This window comes from Chiloscyllium punctatum, chromosome 3 (genome assembly GCF_047496795.1).
Source record: "Chiloscyllium punctatum isolate Juve2018m chromosome 3, sChiPun1.3, whole genome shotgun sequence".
NCBI lineage: Eukaryota > Metazoa > Chordata > Chondrichthyes > Orectolobiformes > Hemiscylliidae > Chiloscyllium > Chiloscyllium punctatum.
Genome location: NC_092741.1, coordinates 157,030,413 through 157,053,509, shown reverse-complemented (window position 1 = coordinate 157,053,509; position 23,097 = coordinate 157,030,413). Strand labels below are relative to the sequence as shown.

General features: G+C 44.8%; 1 protein-coding gene across 4 annotated transcripts in view; it reads left to right on the top strand.

The window, feature by feature from the left end:
- Positions 1 to 6,116: 6,116 nt before the first annotated feature.
- The window catches only part of mapre3b (microtubule-associated protein, RP/EB family, member 3b), a 53,954-nt gene continuing 36,973 nt past the window's right edge, over positions 6,117 to 23,097 (top strand). Inside the window, exons 1-3 of one of the 4 annotated variants that reach the window (XM_072562960.1) lie at positions 6,145 to 6,229; positions 18,672 to 18,729; positions 19,757 to 19,884. In XM_072562960.1, coding sequence (XP_072419061.1) covers positions 18,722 to 18,729; positions 19,757 to 19,884 — 136 coding nt within the window. In that variant the 5' untranslated portion in view covers positions 6,145 to 6,229; positions 18,672 to 18,721. Of the gene's footprint in view, positions 6,230 to 11,265; positions 11,333 to 18,671; positions 18,730 to 19,756; positions 19,885 to 23,097 lie in introns of those variants that run through there. The other 3 variants (XM_072562993.1, XM_072562971.1, XM_072562982.1) reach the window with 3 other exon arrangements.

Genomic DNA, 23,097 nt, shown 5'->3' with positions numbered 1-23,097 from the left:
ATCCTACCTTCATATCAAGGTGAAAAAGAAATGGATGCAGTTTTCTCTCTAAATTCTGTGATTCTACACTCTGTGAGTAAATTGTCACTCGTTCGCATATCCAATCACTCTACTGAATCTTCTGTTACCCAATAAACAGTTAATTAATATAAAAATATTTCAATAAAGATCTAATGAGCTGACCCAGCCCAGATATCCGCAGAGATGCATCAGCTTTAACCTTAATACTTTTACATCTGTGACAGATTCACATAAATTTGGACCATAATGTAAGCAGGTAACAGGTTTAGCTGGTTGCTATGCCGACTATGATCGTTCAGATTAATATCTTCTTTGGTTTATAATTCTTTCATATGATATTTTCTATCTTCATAAATTGGATTATATTGTAATGCATTGAAATGGTAGATGATTGAGTTGGGAGCCAGTTATTGTGGGGTACGCATTCACGTCAGAACTGGGAACATTACACTGTTTTTTGCTAATCTTGTCTCCAGCTGCCAGCAACGCTCTTTGTATCAAGAATATTGCCAAGGGCCACGGAAGAAAATGAGTATTGTGTGGCTTTCGATCTGATGAAGATGTTGTACTACCCACCTATGAGAGGTTTGGGATATTGTGTGCCCAGTTGTTAATAGCTCCTGCTGTACAGAGAAGGCTCTGTTCAACAACAGAATGAGAGCATTTGACGCAATTGCCTGGATGAATATTCCCCTGCATCTGTGAGGGATTTTTCATAAGCAAAGGGAGACAATTATGTGAAATCTGGATTTTTGTTAGTGCAACTTTAGCATGATGCTGCTTCAGCCAAAATCAGTTAAAATGGTTTCTTCGGTAATCATTCTGAGTTGTGGTTTTTAGTTTTTAAGTTTTAAAATAAAGAGTTTTTGGAAAGTCATCAGAGACAAATTAGAATATGACACTTTTGATCTGTGGCGAAAGTGAGGGCTGCAGATGCTGGAGATTAGAGTTGAGAGTGTGTTGCTGGAAAAGCACAGCAGGTCATTCAGCATCTGAGGAGCAGGAGAATCAATGTTTCATGCAAAAGCCCTGACGAAGGCTTCTGCCCAAAACATTGACTCTCATGCTCCTCGGATGCTGCCTGAACTGCTGTGCTTTTCCAGCAACACACTCTCAACTATACTGCAGCACCAGATTATAATAACTCTTCTGCTCTGGGAATCAGGAAATAAGGTTGGGTGATACCCATGACGCTCCGAGTCCAGGTCTGCTCAATGTGACCAACCAAAACAGCCTCTTTCAAAGAGAAGCTTGGATTTCCACTTTCAAATCTTCCCAATTGAGTCAACACTTTTAACAAATACAATAAATAAACGAGCACACCATTTTCCACAACAATGGCTTCTGTTAATTGAACATATTTAGTGTTTTTTGTTGATTTATTTTTGAAGAAAGAACCAGACTCATGAGATGGACTAAAGGAAAGTAATTGATAGTGATATATGGTATGGTGGTAATCAGCATTGCTGGACTTTGGTGAATTGTGAAAACAAAGTATGGTTCAAGGAAGTGTTGTTGGATGTGCTGCTGTACAAGAACTCTGGCAAGTAGTGGGCAATATTGCTCCTGCTGCTCTTCATCCTCCTGCAATTCTTCCTGCTCAATTCATGCCAAAGGCTGATCCCTTGTTGTGTCAAAGTTATGTATCATATAACTACAAATCCAGAAATGTAATCGAGATTGTACCGCAGATCATCTCCCAAAAGTCTATCAGGAAGTAGAAACATTGCTCAGATATGCTGAGATATGCTCAATGACATTTGTGGTCCCAAAACCAAGAGAAAACAAGAATGCACAGAATGTCCTGGGAAGCCTGTGAACATGTTTGCATTACGTTTGGATCAACACATAATGAGTTAAAATAGCTTTCTGCTGAATGTGGGATTGTAAAACTGAATGTAGGATTATAAAACTGAATGTAGGATTGCACACCATTGTGAATGTGTAAAGAGGCACAGATTGACATCTCATCACATAAAATGGATGACTCAATATCATAAAAGTACCAGATAACGATTTGAAAAATGCTTAACTGTGAAAATGTACTGAGCTAATTAAAGCATGGGAATGGAATAACTGGAATGGATTGAGAAGGTCAAAATGTATTAAGCCATTTGAATGTACTGTTATTTAAGTACAAATAACAAGCTATACACTGCATTTTTCACCACAATTAATATTTACTGTCACCTGAGTGTATGTCTGGGGGTATATTGCTGACTTTAACTTTATTTACTATACGTGAAATTATTAAAGAAAATTGGCATTTAAATATGATCACTTCTTCAGGATAATAAAATATGATGGGGGAGATGGTGACACAGTATGAATGGCATTTGATTAATCCAAAGTCCTGAGAGCCAGGCATCTGCTCTACAGACAGAAGTTCAAATCCCACCAAGGAGGCTAGTGAAATTTAAATTTAATTCATAACATCTGATATTGAAATCAAATCTTAGTAAATGTGACCATGGCAACTATTGTTGACAGTTTAAAAAAATCCAAATGGTTCACTAATGCCCTTTTAGAAGGAAATCTGCCATCCTTACCAGATCTGACCAACAGGGGACTCAAGACCTACAGTAATTTGGGTTATTTTTAACTTCCCTTTGAAATAGCCAAGCAATTGTTGAAGATAGAGCAAGAAAGCTGTCCATGCACTGGTTATAGATGGGAGTTGTCTACCTGGTTTCCTGTCAGGAATGATGCCCAAATATGATATCCCTTACCATCCAGGCCAGTCTGCAATTTGGCAGCTTTCTTGGAATAAAGGCAAAATTTAGGTGTGCTGTTGAGAAATCCATCCTAAACCTTCACAATGCGCTGCCTGTAGTCATAAATAACAAGGACATCAAAGGAATGGAATCCCTTCCTGTTTTGAAAGCTGTTAGGATGATGATGATGGTGCATAGCATGGAAGACAAATGTGGCTGCAGTCCATGGGACCTGGAACCTTTAGAATATTGCAAGTAATTTTGGGCCCCATATCTCAGGAAGGATGAACTGGCCCTGGGTTGGTCTAGGGGAGGTCCATAGAATGATTCCAGAAATGAAAGGCTTAACGTAGGAGGAATATTTAAGGACTCTGGGTCTATACTCGATGAAGTTTAGCAGGATTAGGGGATACCTAATCAAAACTTACAGAATACTGAAAGGCCGAGATAGTTGTGACGTGTGAAGATGTTTCCATTAAGAGACTAGGAACTGAGAACACAGCCTTAGAATAAAGGAAAGACTGTTTAAAATGAAGATGAGGAGAAACTTCTTAAGCAGAAAGTGGTGAATCTATGGAATTCGTTTCCACAGAAGGCTGTAGATGCCAGGTCATTGTGTATGTTTAAGACAGATATGGATAGGTTCATGATTGTTAAGGGAATCAAAGGTTATGGGGAGAAGGCGGGTGAATGGAGTTCAGAAACTTATCAGCCATGATTGAATGGCAGAGCAGACTTGAATGGCCTAATCTCTGCTCCTATGTCTTATGGCCTAATCCAAGGGAAACCTGAAACGCAGGTGAATTATCATGTTATCTTTCCTTGTGTCACTCTTTTGGAATTAATGTTGTTTCTCCGAGTGTAACAAATTTTGGTTGCCTTTCTGATAAAATGATGAAGGTCAAGCTGGAAAATGTCACTTACTGCAGCCTGGATCCATGCAATGGCCTGAAAGTTAAAGGTCACAGTGACCTTCAGCACAGTATTTAGTACTTTTCATGACCTTATTCAAGTGTTTAATAGTGTTTACAGCAGGTGAACTAGGCTAGTGATAGGTGCCTTCACTATAAGGCTATGTACAGTACAGTACTTCAGACCTGGCATAAGTAAGGACTGTGGATGCTGGAAATCAGAGTCTATATTAGAGTGGTGATGAAGGGCTTTTGCCCGAAACATCGATTTTCCTGCTCCGAGGATGCTGCCTGACCAGCTGTGCTTTTCCAGTACTCAACTCTAAACAGTACTTCAGACACCCTAATGACACGTTGTAGATCTAGATGCCATCTATCAACCCCTCAGAAAACGAACAGGAAATGACATCACCACAAACCCCAGGAACCCCATCCAGGAGAAAGATAGAAATAGAAAGCAGGAGACAACAACTTTGCTTCACTTGGAGGTCGCCACTGATGATGTTAACTAGCCAGGTAATGAAACATCAGGATAGCAAACCTACAGCTCAGCGAACAAACCTACACCCTAAACCCTGTTCCACTCACATTGTGCCACAAGGAACACAGTTTTACAAAAGTATCTTTCCTGTCTGTCTCCTTCATTCAGTAAACCCACCCCATGCCCCTTTAACTCTATTCTTAGCAAACTGTTGATCATTCAAATGTATTCCTATTTCCTCAGGTACTGGCCTCTTGCTTTCAAATTAACCCCAGATATTCAACCTTTGGAACATACAAAGCTCTATTGCTGCTGCCTAAGATTTTACCTAGTCTCACTCATCCATCATCCCTGTACACACTGACCATATTGGCATATGGTTCATTAAAACCTTACTTTTGAAATTTTCCATTCCCTGCAGATCATTTCACTTCCCAACTTCGTATTCTTCTCCAGCCCAACCCACTGATATCTGCATTGCTCCAATTTGACTTCTTGAGCATACGGATTTTAAATGCCCATCATTAAGAATCCTACTTTCTTTGGAATTCTCTTTATAGGCAAAGTACAGTACAGTACAGCACAGGAACAGGCTCTACAGGTCACAAGCCTGTGCTGACACATGACACTGTTCTAAACTAAGAAACTTTTGCCTATACATGATCCATATCTCTCTGCTCCCTGCCTATTCATGCATCTGTCAAGATGCCTCTTAAACATTGCTGTCGTATCTGCTTCTGTCACCTCTTCTGGCCGCGCATTCCAGGTAGTTACCACCCACTGTGTAAAAAACTTGCCTCTCACATCTCCGTTAAACTTTCCCCCTCGACCTTAAATGTGTGTTCCCTAGTAATTGACATTTCCATTCTGGAAAAAGAATAAGAGTCCTCTTTGCCACTTTTTCCTCCTTGAAAATACAGCCAAAACCTACCTGCTGTATCTGACCAAGATTTTGGTCATCTGCTTTACTGATTTTCCACATGGCTCTGGCTGATATTTTGTTTGATAATTTTTCTGTGAAGAGCCTGAGGATGGGACAGATTTGGAACTCTTTCACAAATGGCAGTGAATGCTGGATCAGTTGTTAATTTAAATCGGAGATAAATAATATCTAAATAAGCAAGGGTATTAAGGGATATGAACAAAAAATATTTATTGTGAAATTAAGGCATCTTAATGAATTAAGATCTCATTAAATGTGGGAACATGCTCCAGGCTGAGTGTCTTTACTCCTAGCGAGTTTTGAGAAGATTTGTAGCTCAGGTTGAGGTTCTGAATGTAGGTTTGCTCACTGAGCTAGAAGGTTCATTTCCAGACATTTCATCACCATACTGGGTAACATCATCAGTGGGCCTCCAGGCGAAGTCCTGCTTTCTATTTATACGATTGGGTTTCTTTGGGTTGGTGATGCCATTTCCTGTGGTGACACCATTTCCTGTTATGATGTCATTTCCTGTTTATTTTCTCAGAGGGTGGTAGATGGGGTCTAACCCAATATGTTTGTTGATAGAATTCCGGTTGGAATACCGTGCTTCTAGGAATTCTCAAGCGTCTCTGTTTGGCTTGTCCTAGAATGGATGTGATGTCCCAGTCGAAATGGTGACCTTCCCCCTCTGTATGTAAGGGTATTAAGTGAGAGAAGGTCATTTTGTGGCTAGTTGATCAAGTAAAAATGTTGTTACATTCGCCCACTTGAACTTCCCAATGCGTTAGTTGGAAACAGGTGACGGATGCAAATCCTCCTCCGCCCACATGGAGCTCTTCAGCAGCTTTCGCGCTAGCATGCGCAGTGCTACAGGCCACAAGACCCCGCCCCATCAACTAGGCGCAGGCGCAATGCTGCAGCACGGGGAAAAGCCCCACCTACACCATGCGCAAGCGCATTGCCCATCGTCTGGAACCCTGGCCCACCGCTATACGCAGGCGCAGTGCTGCGGTGGACGGGCCCCGCCCCATCAGCTATACGCAAACGCAGTGCTGCAGTGCGCGGTACCCCGCCCCCTCCGGCACTCTGTGCGCAGGCGCAGTGCGATATCAGTGCGTTGCGTTGGTTGAGAGCGAGCGGCCTTGAAGCAGGTACAGCCCCGGCCTTGGGGTACACGGTGAGTCCTGGGTTCCGCAGCGATCATATTCGAGCGGCGCCGCCCTCCACTGTCCTCTTCCCGCGATGGTGACCGTGAGGGTTGTGTTGGTGTGGAAGCGGGGCACCTGTCCCCCCCCCTCACCTGATGGGAGCTGCTGTTATGTAACCCGACTCGCTCGCGCTGCAGCGGCTCCGGTTTCAGTTTAAAATTAAAATTCCGTTTCCAGGTAAACGGCAGCTTTCGCACTTTGCACCGGTGTCGATCATGTGCTCACTATAGTTACCCCTCCATTCCTCAGGGAAGGAGGAAAAATCAGGCAGCGGTGAGCACCGGCTCCCAGTCCACACCCCCGCCCCCCCCAACCGCTGCTCTGCTTACCCCCCCCCCCCCATTTCTCTCTCTTCTCCCCCCCCATTTCTCTCCCCCCGCCCATTTCTCTCTCTTCCCCCCCCCCATTTCTCCCTCTTCTCCCCCCCAGTTCTCTCTCTTCTCCCCCCCAGTTCTCTCTCTTCTCCCCCCCCAGTTCTCTCTCTTCTCCCCCCCCAGTTCTCTCTCTTCTCCCCCCCCAGTTCTCTCTCTTCTCCCCCCCCAGTTCTCTCTCTTCTCCCCCCCCAGTTCTCTCTCTTCTCCCCCCCCAGTTCTCTCTCTTCTCCCCCCCCAGTTCTCTCTCTTCTCCCCCCCCAGTTCTCTCTCTTCTCCCCCCCCAGTTCTCTCTCTTCTCCCCCCCCAGTTCTCTCTCTTCTCCCCCCCCAGTTCTCTCTCTTCTCCCCCCCCAGTTCTCTCTCTTCTCCCCCCCCAGTTCTCTCTCTTCTCCCCCCCCAGTTCTCTCTCTTCTCCCCCCCCAGTTCTCTCTCTTCTCCCCCCCCAGTTCTCTCTCTTCTCCCCCCCCAGTTCTCTCTCTTCTCCCCCCCCAGTTCTCTCTCTTCTCCCCCCCCAGTTCTCTCTCTTCTCCCCCCCCAGTTCTCTCTCTTCTCCCCCCCCAGTTCTCTCTCTTCTCCCCCCCCAGTTCTCTCTCTTCTCCCCCCCCAGTTCTCTCTCTTCTCCCCCCCCAGTTCTCTCTCTTCTCCCCCCCCAGTTCTCTCTCTTCTCCCCCCCCAGTTCTCTCTCTTCTCCCCCCCCAGTTCTCTCTCTTCTCCCCCCCCAGTTCTCTCTCTTCTCCCCCCCCAGTTCTCTCTCTTCTCCCCCCCCAGTTCTCTCTCTTCTCCCCCCCCAGTTCTCTCTCTTCTCCCCCCCCAGTTCTCTCTCTTCTCCCCCCCCAGTTCTCTCTCTTCTCCCCCCCCAGTTCTCTCTCTTCTCCCCCCCCAGTTCTCTCTCTTCTCCCCCCCCAGTTCTCTCTCTTCTCCCCCCCCAGTTCTCTCTCTTCTCCCCCCCCAGTTCTCTCTCTTCTCCCCCCCCAGTTCTCTCTCTTCTCCCCCCCCAGTTCTCTCTCTTCTCCCCCCCCAGTTCTCTCTCTTCTCCCCCCCCAGTTCTCTCTCTTCTCCCCCCCCAGTTCTCTCTCTTCTCCCCCCCCAGTTCTCTCTCTTCTCCCCCCCCAGTTCTCTCTCTTCTCCCCCCCCAGTTCTCTCTCTTCTCCCCCCCCAGTTCTCTCTCTTCTCCCCCCCCAGTTCTCTCTCTTCTCCCCCCCCAGTTCTCTCTCTTCTCCCCCCCCAGTTCTCTCTCTTCTCCCCCCCCAGTTCTCTCTCTTCTCCCCCCCCAGTTCTCTCTCTTCTCCCCCCCCAGTTCTCTCTCTTCTCCCCCCCCCAGTTCTCTCTCTTCTCCCCCCCCAGTTCTCTCTCTTCTCCCCCCCCAGTTCTCTCTCTTCTCCCCCCCCAGTTCTCTCTCTTCTCCCCCCCCAGTTCTCTCTCTTCTCCCCCCCCAGTTCTCTCTCTTCTCCCCCCCCAGTTCTCTCTCTTCTCCCCCCCCAGTTCTCTCTCTTCTCCCCCCCCAGTTCTCTCTCTTCTCCCCCCCCAGTTCTCTCTCTTCTCCCCCCCCAGTTCTCTCTCTTCTCCCCCCCCAGTTCTCTCTCTTCTCCCCCCCCAGTTCTCTCTCTTCTCCCCCCCCAGTTCTCTCTCTTCTCCCCCCCCAGTTCTCTCTCTTCTCCCCCCCCAGTTCTCTCTCTTCTCCCCCCCCAGTTCTCTCTCTTCTCCCCCCCCAGTTCTCTCTCTTCTCCCCCCCAGTTCTCTCTCTTCTCCCCCCCAGTTCTCTCTCTTCTCCCCCCCCAGTTCTCTCTCTTCTCCCCCCCCAGTTCTCTCTCTTCTCCCCCCCCAGTTCTCTCTCTTCTCCCCCCCCAGTTCTCTCTCTTCTCCCCCCCCAGTTCTCTCTCTTCTCCCCCCCCAGTTCTCTCTCTTCTCCCCCCCCAGTTCTCTCTCTTCTCCCCCCCCAGTTCTCTCTCTTCTCCCCCCCCAGTTCTCTCTCTTCTCCCCCCCCAGTTCTCTCTCTTCTCCCCCCCCATTTCTCTCCTCTCCCCCCCCCCCATTTCTCTCCTCTCCCCCCCCCCCATTTCTCTCCTCTCCCCCCCCCCCCCCATTTCTCTCCTCTCCCCCCCCCCCATTTCTCTCCTCTCCCCCCCCCCCCATTTCTCTCCTGTCGCGCCCCCCCCCCATTTCTCTCCTCTCCCCCCCCCCATTTCTCTCCTCTCCCCCCCCCCATTTCTCTCCTCTCCCCCCCCCCATTTCTCTCCTCTCCCCCCCCCCCCATTTCTCTCCTCTCCCCCCCCCCCATTTCTCTCCTCTCCCCCCCCCCCCATTTCTCTCCTGTCGCGCCCCCCCCCCATTTCTCTCCTCTCCCCCCCCCCATTTCTCTCCTCTCCCCCCCCCCCATTTCTCTCCTCTCCCCCCCCCCCATTTCTCTCCTCTCCCCCCCCCCCCCCCATTTCTCTCCTCTCCCCCCCCCCCCCATTTCTCTCCTCTCCCCCCCCCCCCCATTTCTCTCCTCTCCCCCCCCCCCCCCATTTCTCTCCTCTCCCCCCCCCCCCCATTTCTCTCCTCTCCCCCCCCCCCCCATTTCTCTCCTCTCCCCCCCCCCCATTTCTCTCCTCTCCCCCCCCCCCCCATTTCTCTCCTCTCCCACCCCCCCCATTTCTCTCCTCTCCCACCCCCCCCATTTCTCTCCTCTCCCACCCCCCCCATTTCTCTCCTCTCCCACCCCCCCCATTTCTCTCCTCTCCCACCCCCCCATTTCTCTCCTCTCCCACCCCCCCATTTCTCTCCTCTCCCACCCCCCCATTTCTCTCCTCTCCCACCCCCCCATTTCTCTCCTCTCCCACCCCCCCATTTCTCTCCTCTCCCACCCCCCCATTTCTCTCCTCTCCCACCCCCCCATTTCTCTCCTCTCCCACCCCCCCATTTCTCTCCTCTCCCACCCCCCCATTTCTCTCCTCTCCCACCCCCCCATTTCTCTCCTCTCCCACCCCCCCATTTCTCTCCTCTCCCACCCCCCCATTTCTCTCCTCTCCCACCCCCCCATTTCTCTCCTCTCCCACCCCCCCATTTCTCTCCTCTCCCACCCCCCCATTTCTCTCCTCTCCCACCCCCCCATTTCTCTCCTCTCCCACCCCCCCATTTCTCTCCTCTCCCACCCCCCCCCATTTCTCTTCTTCTCCCCCCCCACCCCAATTTCTCTTCTTCCCCCCAATTTCTCTCCTTCCCCCCCCCCCCCCATTTCCCCTCCCTCTCTTCCCCCACCCCATCACACTCTTTTTCTCCCCCCCCACCCTGCCACACTTTTTTCCCCCCCCGCCACACACTTTCCCACACCGCCACACTTTCTTTTCCCCACCCCGCCACGCTCTTTTTTCCCCCCCGCCCCACCCTGCCACACTTTTTTTTTCCCCCCACCCTGCCACACTCTTCCCCCCCCCCCCCCCCCACCCCGCCACACTTTTTTTCCCCCCCACCCTGCCTCTCCTCCCTGAAACCCCACCCCTCTCTCCTCTCCCACCTCCCCACCCCATCCCCCCCACCTCCCCACCCTATCCCCCCTACCCCATCCCCCCACCCAGACTCGCTTCCCCCCCCCCCACCCGGACTCGCTTTCCCCCCCCCCCAACCCCCCACCCGGACTCGCTTCCCAACCCCCCACCCGGACTCGCTTCCCCCCCCCCACCCTGACTCGCTTCCCCCACCCCCCACCCCCCACCCTGACTCGCTTCCCCCCCCCACCCCCCACCCTGACTCGCTTCTCCCCCCCCCCCCAACCCTGCCTCTCTTCTCCCCCCCATCCCCTCCCCCCTTATCCCCCCCATCCCTATTGTATGCTGTGTCCATGTGCTTCCTTGTTCTATGTTTCCCACCTTGCCCCTCTACCCCCAGACCTATTGCATTACCTGGAAAGCACGATAATTTGAAATTGTTAGCCTTAGCTCCATCACCTAGTATAGTTATAGGATGATAACTTGCAATAGCTAACTGGACCTTTGCTCAGATGAACTACTGTACCTGATCTTTTATAGCAATGCAACGTCAAATTTTCAAAATATGGATGTTGAATTGACTACTTTATTCAATGATTTAGATATCCAAGTTACGCCTAACTGCTTGATGTCTGTCAAAATTTGAATTTTATTATTTTTGTTCTGAAGCTGTATTGGCTTCTGTTTGCACTTGGGATTTTTTCGATCATTGTTTATCTGTGCCTCATTTGTGCCTACCTCTAGCCTGCAAGTGATTTACAACAAATGGTTGGGCGAGCTTGCATGCGTCAGCAAGAAGTTATTGTTATAATTGGATGTTGATCGGGCTGGAGTCATACCCACTTTTCTCAGAGAGAATGGCTAGTATATGGCTTTTTTTTTAAGTAGACCCTCTGAATTCTGTCTGCCCATTATGCTGACCAGTTATGTACATCTCTACACCACACTTTTTAGAAGCCTATTTATAATAAGGTAAAATCAATGAATGTCTTGAAGAGCTGCAGTTGAACAAAGATGCATTGAGCTTAAATTTCTTTTAATGTCCATTGTTGGATAGAGCCATACAATAAAAGCAGAGTAATATTTTGGATTTAATGAATACAGTAATGAATTACAGTGGGTATGTGTGATGTCTGGACAGTGTAGTAACCTTGTACCTTTTTAGTCAACAGAATCCTACTTATTGGATGGACTTTGGCAGCATATGTACTAAAATTGGAACGATATTGAAGGTTAGCAATGGCTTTGGGCAAGCCCAAACAGCCTAGATGTTGGTATGGCTGCCTTGAATGTGGGGAGGCCTCTTGTGGTGTAGTAGTAATGTCCCTAACCCTGCAGTGGAGGCTCAGGTTCAAGTCCTACCTGCTGAGAGGTATGTAGAAACATGTTTGAACAGGCTGATTAGAAAAATAGATCAATTTGATTTTTGCACCATTGGCCCTTCATCTTCTCCAGTTGCTGGCTTTAAGCACCCATTCCAACAAACACTTTCTGCTGCCAGGCAAAATGTAGCAAGGAGAGACTGTGACACCAGTTGGGTGGATGACTTGCTTTATCAAAGGTAATGGCCAGGCAAAGGATTGCATGTGCCAAATTGACCATCTTGCACCAGACCAAACATGTGCCGCATCACATTCCATTTATTATTGGTGGTTGGCCAGCTATGGAGAAGATAGCAAAGAAGTATTGTCCCTTCAAGCCTTGGTCAGCAACCCACCTCAGAGAGAAATTCCGAATTTGAATAGATACTTCGCCACTGGCATCGTAGTTCACTGGACCATGACTGATTAACTAATCTCAAAGGCTGCAGTTAGTCAGTGCAAATTGTCTTTTATGTTAAAGCTCTTTTGTGTAGGCAGGAAGTAGAGAAAATGACTACCACAACTACAGCACATGTAAATCCTGCAGTGATGGGAAAGTGTGAATTTTCCTGTACACAAACTGCTTAGAGCATTGATAATATTGATGATGACATCACCAGATAGCATCCTGAACGATATACTATATTTTTATAGGATAGCATTGATCCCTCCTGAATCAGAGGAACCTGGAAAGGTTGTTGAGACAAATGCTTGTTTCCCCACTGCCCAGTTTGTTCAACATGGTCAATGATACCTCTTAATATGAACAAACTGCAAACAAGAAACTAGAACACTTGCTTGTAAAGGTGTGAAAAGTTCTGCCTGCTGCTATTTAGCTCTGGTGACACACAAATTAGCCAGACTAGATGTTGGTATGGCTACCTTGAATGAGGTATGATTTTTGGAGCAGACGAAGAGACATACAGAACTTGAAAGATTAACTCTGTTTTTCTTCTCACAGATACTGCCAGACCTGCTGTGTTTCTCCAGCATTGTTTGCAGTTTTCTAGCATCTTTAGTACTTTGCCTTTTTTCAAGAGTACATACTTGACATTTCAGAGTACATCTTGTCTCCCCTCCCCCTCTCAAGATCATCAGCACTTGTGCTCCAACCCTGAAGGCTAATCCAACTAATATGGCTGTGTTCTATATGGATATCTGTGAACTCATGCAAAATTGTCATCCTTGGCCATTTCAATGCCAGGGTTGACTGTGACAGTCTGGTGTGAAAGGGAATGTTTGAAAACCATGGAGTTGTAATCTATAATTTAAAAGGGTGTCTACTCTTGAACTCTGCAAAAAAAAAGACTTCGCAGCTGATACTTGCATCTTCAAGACTACATGGATGTAGTCTCGTTCATAGCATTGGCACCCGATGGGCGGCTACTTGGTGCGCTGAATAATCTGCATTCTTGGTCCTGGCTATGACACAGACCAGTTTACTCCAAGCTAAACTTGCATTTGAAGCTGAAGAGAAATGAACCAACCAATGGCTGTCTTTTTTTTTGCATCATTCAGGTTCACAGTGTGAATTTACATGCACTGGAAACCAGATAAATTTATACATAGCTTGCTTTCTTACATAGCCAGAGCATGTATACAGTGCTAAAATAAATAAAGAACTGCAGATGCTGGAGATGTGAACAAACAGAAATTACTGGAGAAGCTCAGCAGGTCTGGTAGCATCTCTGGCAGTGACAGTGCTGATGCAGAGTCACAGGACTTGAAATGTTAACTGTAGTCCTCCCACAGATGCTGCCAGTCCTGCTGAGTTCCTCCAGCACTTTGTTTTTGGTGCAATTTTGTTTCAACTCAACAAAACTGATAGCCATGTGCTTGTTCACTTTTCAGGGTAATGACCAATCTGTCATCCTGCTTGGTTTAAAATTTTAAAACAGCCTTCCTCTTAACTGTCAATCATCATTAATCGATGCCATAGAGAATGCAATGCCTCTACCAATAACTTGCCAACCAGACTCTTTTCCCCCCTCGTTCAGTATAAATGTTGTTTTTTGCCTTGAATTGGTATTCTTTTGAAATGTCCTGATAAATGCAAGACAAAAAACTTTAACAAAATGTGTGCTTTACAGCAATACTGCATCTCTAAATGGTTTCAGGTTGAGGATTAAGCAGACTTTGTGTTGTATTATCTCTATTTCAGGGAGAGTAAAACAAAAGCTGATGCATAACTGCAATGATGAGTAAAATGCTGTTACAATTATTTTTGAGTCTGTTTGGACTGTTGCAATCAACCTCTGAAGCAGTGGGGTTTGAACTAGCTACAATTAAATTGCCATGTTTTCATGCTGGGTTTTAAGTCTAAGATATTAAGAAACACAAGTGATTTACTTTTGAACTGTATGCAACCTACTGCAAATAGTCTTCTAGTCACATGCTTGTCAACTGTTTTGTTCCCTGAATGTGAACCTACTTGGGACATTGTTCTGTTTTGCCTGCTATGCCATATTTCATGACCAGTTTAATATGTAATCCTATCAAAAGCTTTGCTAAATTCCATATGGACCATATTAAATGCACTATTCTGATTGCTATCCTTGTTACCATTTCACTATTTGATTGTCAGTCAAACCCAATCTTTCCTTAACCTGTCATTTTGAATCTATATACGAATATAGATCTGGAGGTGCAGGTGTATAATTTCTTGAAAGTGGATTGCAGGTAGACATGGTGAAGAAGGCGTTTGGCATGCTTGCCTTCATTGGTCAGTGTACTGAGTACAGGAGTTAAGATGTCATGTTGCGGTTGTGCAGGACATTGAGGCCAATCTTAGAATACTACATTCAATTCTGGCCTCCCTGCTATAGGAAAGATGTTTAATTTGTAAATCATTTCTGAACCCTTTCAAGGTTGTTGCCATGGTTAGAAGGTTTGACCGAGAGAGAGAGACTGAATAGTCTGGGACTTCTTTCCCTTTAGTGTCAGAGGCCAAGGAGTGACCTTTTTATAGAGGTTTATAAGTCCATGAGTGGCATGGATAGGGTGAATAGCCAAGATTTATCTATCTTCAGAATAGGGAAGTCCAAAACTAGAGGATGTAGATAAGAGGGGAAAGATTTAAAAGGAACCTAAAGGTTTTCACGTAGAGGGTGGTATGTCCAAAGAATGAGCTGCCAGAGGCAGTGATGGAGGCAGGTGCAATTACAGCATTTAAAAGGCATCTGGATAGGTATATGAATAGGAAGAGTTTAGAGGGATGTGGGCCAAATGCTGGCAAATGGGACTAGATCAATTTAGGATGAGTTAGACCGTGGGGTCTGTTTCCGTGCTGTACAACTCTGATTCTTGTTATCCTATACCTCCGAATTTTTGCCAATAATTTTCCGACCTGAGTTTAGCCTCACTGGCATGTAATAAATCGGTCATTCTCTTTCTCCCTTTTTTAAACAAGGTTATACCATTTGAAGGTAAAAACAATGACTGCAGATGCTGGAAAGCAAATACTGGATTAGTGGTGCTGGAAGAGCACAGCAGTTCAGGCAGCATCCAATGAGCAGCGAAATTGACGTTTCGGGCAAAAGCCCTTCAGGAATAAAGGCAGTGAGCCTGAAGCATGGAGAGATAAGCTAGAGGAGGGTGGGGGTGGGGAGAGAGTAGCATAGAGTACAATGGGTGAGTGGGGGAGGAGATGAAGGTGATAGGTCAATCTTCCGCCTCGGAACACTTCAACCCCAGGGCATCAATGTGGACTTCAACAGCTTCCTCATTTCCCCTTCCCCCACCTCATCCTAGTTTCAAACTTCCAGCTCAGCACTGTCTCCTTGACTTGTCCGGACTTGTCCGACCTGCCTATCTCCTTTTCCATCTTATACACTCCACCCTCTCATCCTTGACCTATCACCTTCATCTCCTCCCCCACTCACCCATTGTACTCTATGCTACTCTCTCCCCACCCCCACCCTCCTCTAGCTTATCTCTCCATGCTTCAGGCTCACTGCCTTTATTCCTGATGAAGGGCTTTTGCCCGAAACGTCGATTTCGCTGCTCGTTGGATGCTGCCTGAACTGCTGTGCTCTTCCAGCACCACTAATCCAGTCTATACCATTTGAAGTCCAATCCTTCGGTACCACAGCTGAAACTAGTGAGGATGGTGAAATAGTGGTCAGAATCTCCACTCTTTCTTCTCTTCCTTCCCTTAACAGTCTAGAATACATTTCAACCAGACGTGGGAATTTCTTCACGTTTAAAGATTTTAAACTCTTTAGGATCAGGCTGCAATGACACAATGGATTGACCATGATGTCAGTTAGTTAAAGTGAATACAAATACCCGTCAAAGCTTTGAAGAACTTGCTCAAACATATTCAGGGTTGTATTATCATTCCCAGGCTGAAGAATAGATTCGGTTCTGTCAAATGCTGCATGGTTTCATCATCTGTCTTCAGCCAAAGAATGACAATGAAATGGTGTATGGGTGTGTAAGCAACAATACCCTCAGATATTGAGTAACTTCATACCAGTGATGTTGAATTTCTACAGAAACAAATTTTGGGGTCTTCACCAATAATTCATTGGGTCAATGCACTAGTCCATCAGGAGCAAAACAATTTAGACCAGAACTATTCGCTTTTCCATTCTCTTATGTTTCTAGTTGATCACCAAGGACAATTCTGGTGTCATTACAATGAACGTTTGCAAGCAAAAAAAAAAGTGGCAACAGTTTGCCCCAAGCATCCAGTTGTAATGGGTGTGGCGATGGTCACGTTGAAAACAGAAAAATAGATTTTGGGGGCAGGAAGTGGGATATTTTGATATGCTGTTTAATAATGTCAAACTCAACATTAAATAAGGATGTCTACAATTGGCTTTAATCACAATTTGACAATATGGATAACAAACAATTAACTATAAGATCAAAATTAAATCATTAAAGCTGGAGTATTTAACCAGTTTATTTCTCAAATCCTATCCAACTGTTAAAACCAGAATGCTATTGTGAATATTTAACATCACTTTGGGTGATGAGCTTTTGTTATCTTGGGCAGAAAAGTTCCAAAAATGTCTATGAACCAAGTGCTGAGTCACGCAGTGTTTTAGTCAATTTAATCATGACTCCTTTTTCAGCACCTCTATAAAGTTGTTCTCCACCTGAAAGCCATGGTCCTAGTGGGAGTAAGATTGTTTCCTTCTGTAAGTGCACAGTAAGCAAATCAACCTTCCAAGTGTTGTTTATCATTTTAGCAGTAGTTTCTATTGTAGGCAGTATCTTTTGCATTTTAGTTTTGCACATTGAGCAAAAAGTTATTTTCACGTTTAGCCTTATTTTGTAATGTTGCAATGTGACAAAAACATTACTTATCTGCTGAATTCAAAATAGACAGAAAAAGTAAAGCTAGCATACTTGAACATGTAATCAGCATTTTGATAAATATCATGCTACTCTTTCTCATTTTAATGTGAGTGAAGTTGCCATAGTCCCAGAAGACAATAGAGCTGCTGCTCTCATTAGAAAGAGATAACTGGTGTTAGTTTAACCATGTGTCGAGTGAGGGGTGAGGTTGAGAAGGAGAGTCCTTAATTGTAACTTCATCCAGTGCGAGAATTGAACACGTTGGTTTCACTCTATATCGCAAACTAGCTAATTGACCCCCAAATATAATATTTCCATATTTGTTATTAAGTAAAATAAAGCTTTCTGATACAACAAAACAAAGCTCTTAAAAATGGATTTCTCAACTGATTCTGAAGCTGAAATAATTTTAGTATGATAGAAAATATTGTCTGCAGGACCTTGTTACTTGACCAATGAATAAAAATTCATGCTTCTTGCTAATTATCCGTAAAATTAATTTCAAACCATTGCATTATATTACTGCAAAAATGACATACTTGATGCTGTTTTATTTTTGTTTTTCTTCAGCACTGTGGTTTGCTTTAAATGCAAAATGAAACACCGGTTCATGTGAGAATAAAAAGTATTCTGAAATCTTGGTGTGGATATTTTTAGAAACTGTGTGCATAGTGGATCATGGAAGATAGATTAGATACACATTTATGAAAATGTTCTTCTGTAACATGTTTTATGGCAATTTAATTTTCATTTATTGTTTCATTAAAGTCCACAATGCATATTGCAGGTTAGAAATGATCTTGGAATAACATTTACTTTGTCACTTGATGATATAGCTAGTCAATTTGTACATCAGCGTTCAAAGAGTTTGCATTTAAAGTATCATTTTCTTACCCTGTCTAAGTCGTCCTACAGTCTCACCACTTCTTCACTACCTGTCCGTCCTGCTTATCCTTGTCATTTGCAAACTTAGCACTGAATCCGTCAGTGCCATAGTCCAGATTGTTAATGTATAATGTGAATAGGTGTGGTTCAGAACCGTGTACACGTTTTAGGTTAATGGAAAATAATAAAATATGGCTCACCAAAAAAGGATTTTGGGTGGAGGAGGGCAAATTGAAGTGTCATTAACATGACATCATTTTAAAGTGAACAGTAAGTGGTTGAGAGGGGATTTGGTGCATTTTCCTTCCTCCCAGGGTGTGAAACTGGGCATCTGCACAGCCTGGGAGGGTAGTTGAGGCAGGAAATTTCTCAACTTTAAAAAGTACTTAGATGACTTGAATATCATAATATTCAAGGCTATGGGCCATGTGCTGGAAAGTGGGATTAGAATGGCTTTACAATAGTTTTGTCATTGTAGACTTGATGGCCAAAAGGCCTATGTTATACTACCAATACACTGAAGCAAGTGGATGCTGCTGACATTCTCAATGTGAAATCAGTAGGAAGTGACACGCATTGCATCTGTAGAATCATTTGTGGTGCACTAGTTGAACCCATACCACTCACTCGCTCACCTGGATTGCTTACTGCTTTCCCCCTCTGAATCCCTCAATGCGTCCCTCCACTTGGCACCTTTCTCTCTCGTTCTCGAATGGTATACAGGTGAGGGAGCAGAGTGGTGAACAGTTGGAAAACACATGCCTGGACCAGATGATCAGTAAACAAAGAGGCAATTGGGGAGATGATTTGAATGTGGATTCCATTATTTTTAACTTGAGCTGTAGTGTTCAATATTCTTTGAAAATTGCAATCTTTAAATATCAATTTATTCACCAGGCTAAGTAATATCTCAAGACTTGGCACACCTGAGAAAGGTGTAAAAGAGCACTTTATTGGTACTGCACTTGTTAAAATATCTCTGAATTGATAATATTACAGATGGTCTTATTTTTTGCAGGCTGTTATCTTCAGCACTACTGGCAGTGATGTCACAGGCACTGTGACTCCATGTTGGGGTGAGTGTACCCCTGCATTTGCAATGTCAACAAACACAGCTTTACATTGTATTAGCTGTTGCAATACACTTGCCTCTGAATCAGAAGATTCTGGGTTCAAGAGCTTGAGCACAAATCAAGCCTGACATTTCCAGTGCAGTATTTCTTCAGTAATGTACATTGTTGATGGCCATCTTTAAAACAAGACATTGCAAAGAGGCCCCATCAGTCTGTTCAGGAGGATGTAAATGCCACGGCACTTTTTCACAACCATAAGTTCCTCGGTGTTCTGATCAATATAATTCCTTCAAATAACATCACACAAAACAGATTATCACATGGCTGTTTATGGGAATTTGAGTGCATATTTGCTTTTAAATTTCAAGTTTCTTGGTATGTGAGCATTGTTGGCAAAGCCAGAATTTATCTACCTTTTGCCCTTGAACTTGAAGGAGTTGCTAGCCATTTAGGAGGGCAGTTAAGGGAATCAGCAACATCAGTGGAAAGTTAGCAGATGTCCTTCCCTCAGGATTTAGTGAACCAGATGGGTTTTTGCACCAGTTGATCACCTTCGAGGGGAAAAGAAATTCCAATTTCTACTAATTAAATTTAAATTCTACCAGTTGCCATGATACTATTTTAATTTGTGTCCCCAGACATTAGCCTGAACTTCTGGATTTTAGTTCACTGGCATTACCACTGTCTCTGCTTGATTTTATTTACTGTCTTAGAACAGAGGTTATACTTCTGAAAATGCTTCTTCAACTGGAAGTGATTTGGGATGCTTGGTGTATTGTGAAAAGCCCTGTATAAATAAAAATATTTCTTACTATTTCAAGCCCCTTTTGCCAATCATAATTTTTTCCTGAGCTCCACATATTTTTATAATAACTGTTCTGTCTGTATCCATATGTATTGAAGTCTCAAGTAATTTGTCAAAGCAGTTCCTTTCTTTTTGTTCTTAAACATGTTTGATAGAGAGCTTATCTCGTGCTCTGTTTTTGATTGACTTTATTTCCACCTTCTTAACTTGCTCTTTGTTTTACAGCTGTGGCATGGCAGTGAACGTGTATTCCACCTCTGTGACAAGTGAAAATCTGAGCCGACATGACATGTTGTCATGGGTCAATGACTCCTTGCAGCTCAATTACACCAAGATCGAGCAACTATGCTCAGGTACTAAGATGGAGATGTATTTGTTTTAAAAGAAGTCGCAAATCTCTGATTTTGAGTTCTAATGCTTTGGTCATTTTATGGGCATTGAAAATAAAAGTTAATCCTTAAAGCACTTGGTATTATATTTGTCATTTCAGATGTTTATGAACTAAGTCACAATATATTTTTTCTTAGTTACTTATTTCAATATTGCCATCTGATTTGCTTCTAAATGAGGAAGAGTGAAAAAATAAAGTGAATACATGTCATACAGTGGGACCATAGTATTTTCTCCTGTCAAAGCTGAGTTTGTCGTATCTTGTTGCTTCTGCTTGTAAGGCACAAAATGCTAAAATGGAGTTTTTCAGTGTGAATCCATTTTCTGAGCAGCACAAATATCAAATTTCTGATGAATTGTTAATAGACGACACAAGTGGGATAGTGATAACCCTTGTGTGTTTATGAATGAAGAATATTAGAACATAGAACTAGAGTACAGTACAGGCCCTTTGGTGATCGATGGTGTGCTGACCTGCGCAATAAATCTGATTCCCATATAACCTAACAGTAGCGAGTCTGCTACTGTTGCAGGCAGGCCATTCCATGCCTCTATTACTGAGTGAAGAAACTACCTCAATATCTGTCTTAAATCTATCATCCCTCAATTCAAAGCTATGTCCCCTTGTGTTAGTCTTCAGCATCTGAGGAAAAAGGCTTTCACTGTCCACCATATCTAACTTTGATTATCTTGTATATCTCGATTAAGTCACCTCTCAACCTTCTCTCCAATAAAAACAGCCTCAGTTTCCTCAGCCTTTCCTTGTAAGACCTTCCTTCTATACCAGGTGAAAGTGAGGACTGCAGATGCTGGAGATCAGAGTCCAGATTAGAGTGGTGCTGGAAAAGCACAGCAGGTCAGGTAGCATCCGAGAAGCAGGAAAATCGACTTTTCGGGCAGGAGCCCCTCATCAGAAATGAGGCTGGGAGTCTTTAGGATGGAGCCCCCTCCCATTTATCCCTCCACCTTAGAGGCTCCCAGCCTCATTTCTGATGAGGAGCTCTTGTCTGAAACGTCGATTTTCCTGCTCCTCGGATGCTGCCTGACCTGCTGTGCTTTTCCAGCGCCACTAATCTTGACTTCCTTTCATACCATTCAACAACCTAGTGAATTTCCTCTGAACCCTTTCCAATGCTTCCACATCCTTCCTATAAAGCAGTGACCAGAACTATACACAATACTCCAGGTGCAGCCTTACCAGTGTCTTGTACAGCTGAAACAAGACCTAATGGCTCCGAAACTCCAACTCCACTCTTCCCGCCCCCCGCTCCCCCACACAGACACACACCAATAAATACCAACACACCATGTGCCGCCTTAACAACCCTATCAACCTGGGTGACAACTTTCAGGGATCTATGCACCTGGATGCTGAAATCTTTGTTTGCACTGCTAAGAATTTTAACATTAGCCCAGTACTGTGCATTCCTGTTACTACTACCGAAGTGAACTACCTCTCGTTTTTCTGCATTAAACTTCGTTTTCCACTTCTCAGCCCAGCTCTGCATCTTATCTACGTCCCTCTGTAACCCACAACATCCTTTGGCACTATCCACAACTCTGCCTACCTTAGTGTTATCTGCAAATTTACTAACCCATCCTTTTATGCCCACCTCCAGATCATTTATAAAAATGACAAACAGCAGTGACCCCAAAACAGATCCTTGTGTCATGCCACTGGTTACTGAGCTCCAGGATGAACCTTTCCCATCAATCCCCATCCCCTCTCTTCTTTCGCTCAGCCAATTTCTGATCTAAATCACTTTCAATCCCAAAACTCTGTATTTTGTGCAATAGCCTACTGTGTGGAACCTGTCAAATGCCTTACTGAAGTCCATCTACACCACAACATCCGGCTTACTTTCATCACCTGTTTTGTGACCTTGAAGAATTCAGGTTAGTGAGGTACGACCTACCCTTCTCAAAACCATGTCGACTATCCTTGATCAAATTATTCCTTTCCAGATGATTATAAATCCTATCTCTTATAACCTTTTCCAACACCTTGCTCACAACTGAAGTAAGGCTTGCTGGCCTATACTTACCAGGGTTGTCTCGACTCCCCTCCTTAGAATCATGGAGATGTACAGCACCGAAACAGACCCTTCAGTCCAACTCATCCACGCCGACCAGATATCCCAACCCAATCTAGTCCCACATGCCAGCACCCAGTCCATATCACTCCTCTGTTTTCACTCAGGAAAAGGGCAATATTGTAGAGGAGAAGAATGAGGTACGAGATATTAGATTAGAAACGATCGAGGTTAGTTAAGAACAGGTGTTAGCAATTCTAGGAGGAGTGAAAGTGGACAAGACCCCTGGGCCGGATGGGATCTATCTGAGGATTCTCTAGAAAGCTAGGGAGGAGATAGAGCGTTTGGCTTGGATATTTGAGTCAGCATTGTCTACAGGTTTAGTACCAGAGGACTGAAGGATTGCAAATGTGCCCTTGTTCAAGAAGGGCAGTAGAGACGACCCAGGTAATTATAGACGAGTGAGCTTTACTTCTGTTGTAGGAAAGGTTTTGGAAAGGATTATAAGAGATGAGATTTATAATCATCTAGCAAGCAACACTTTGATTTCAGATAGTTAACATGGTTTTGTCAAGGGTAAGCAGTGTTTCACAAACCTCATTGAATTTTTTGAGAAGGTGACCAAGCATGTCGATGAAGGTAAGGCAGTTGACGTGGTATACATGGACTTCAGTAAAGCCTTTGATAAGGTTCCACATGGTAGGCTTTGGAGAAAATGCAGAGGCATGGGATTGAGGGAAATTTAGCAGTTTGGATTAGAAACTGGCTTTCTGAAAGAAAGCAGCGAGTGGTAGTTGATGGAAAATATGCAGCCTGGAGTCTTGTTACTAGTGGTGTGAAGCAAGGATCTGTTTTGGGATCACTACTGTTTGTCATTTTTATAAATGACTTAGACGCAGGCATAGGTGGATGGATTAATAAATTTGCAAATGACACTAAAGTCGGTGGAGTAGTGGACAGTTCAGAAGAATGTTACAGGTTGCAGGGGGACTTGGACAAGCTGCAGGATTGGGCTGAGAGGTGGCAAATGGAGTTCAATGCAGCTAAATGTGAGGTGATGCATCTTGGGAAGAATAACAGGAAGGCAGAGCACTGGGTCAATGGAAAGATTAGTGGTAGTGTGGATGTGCAGAGGGATCTTGG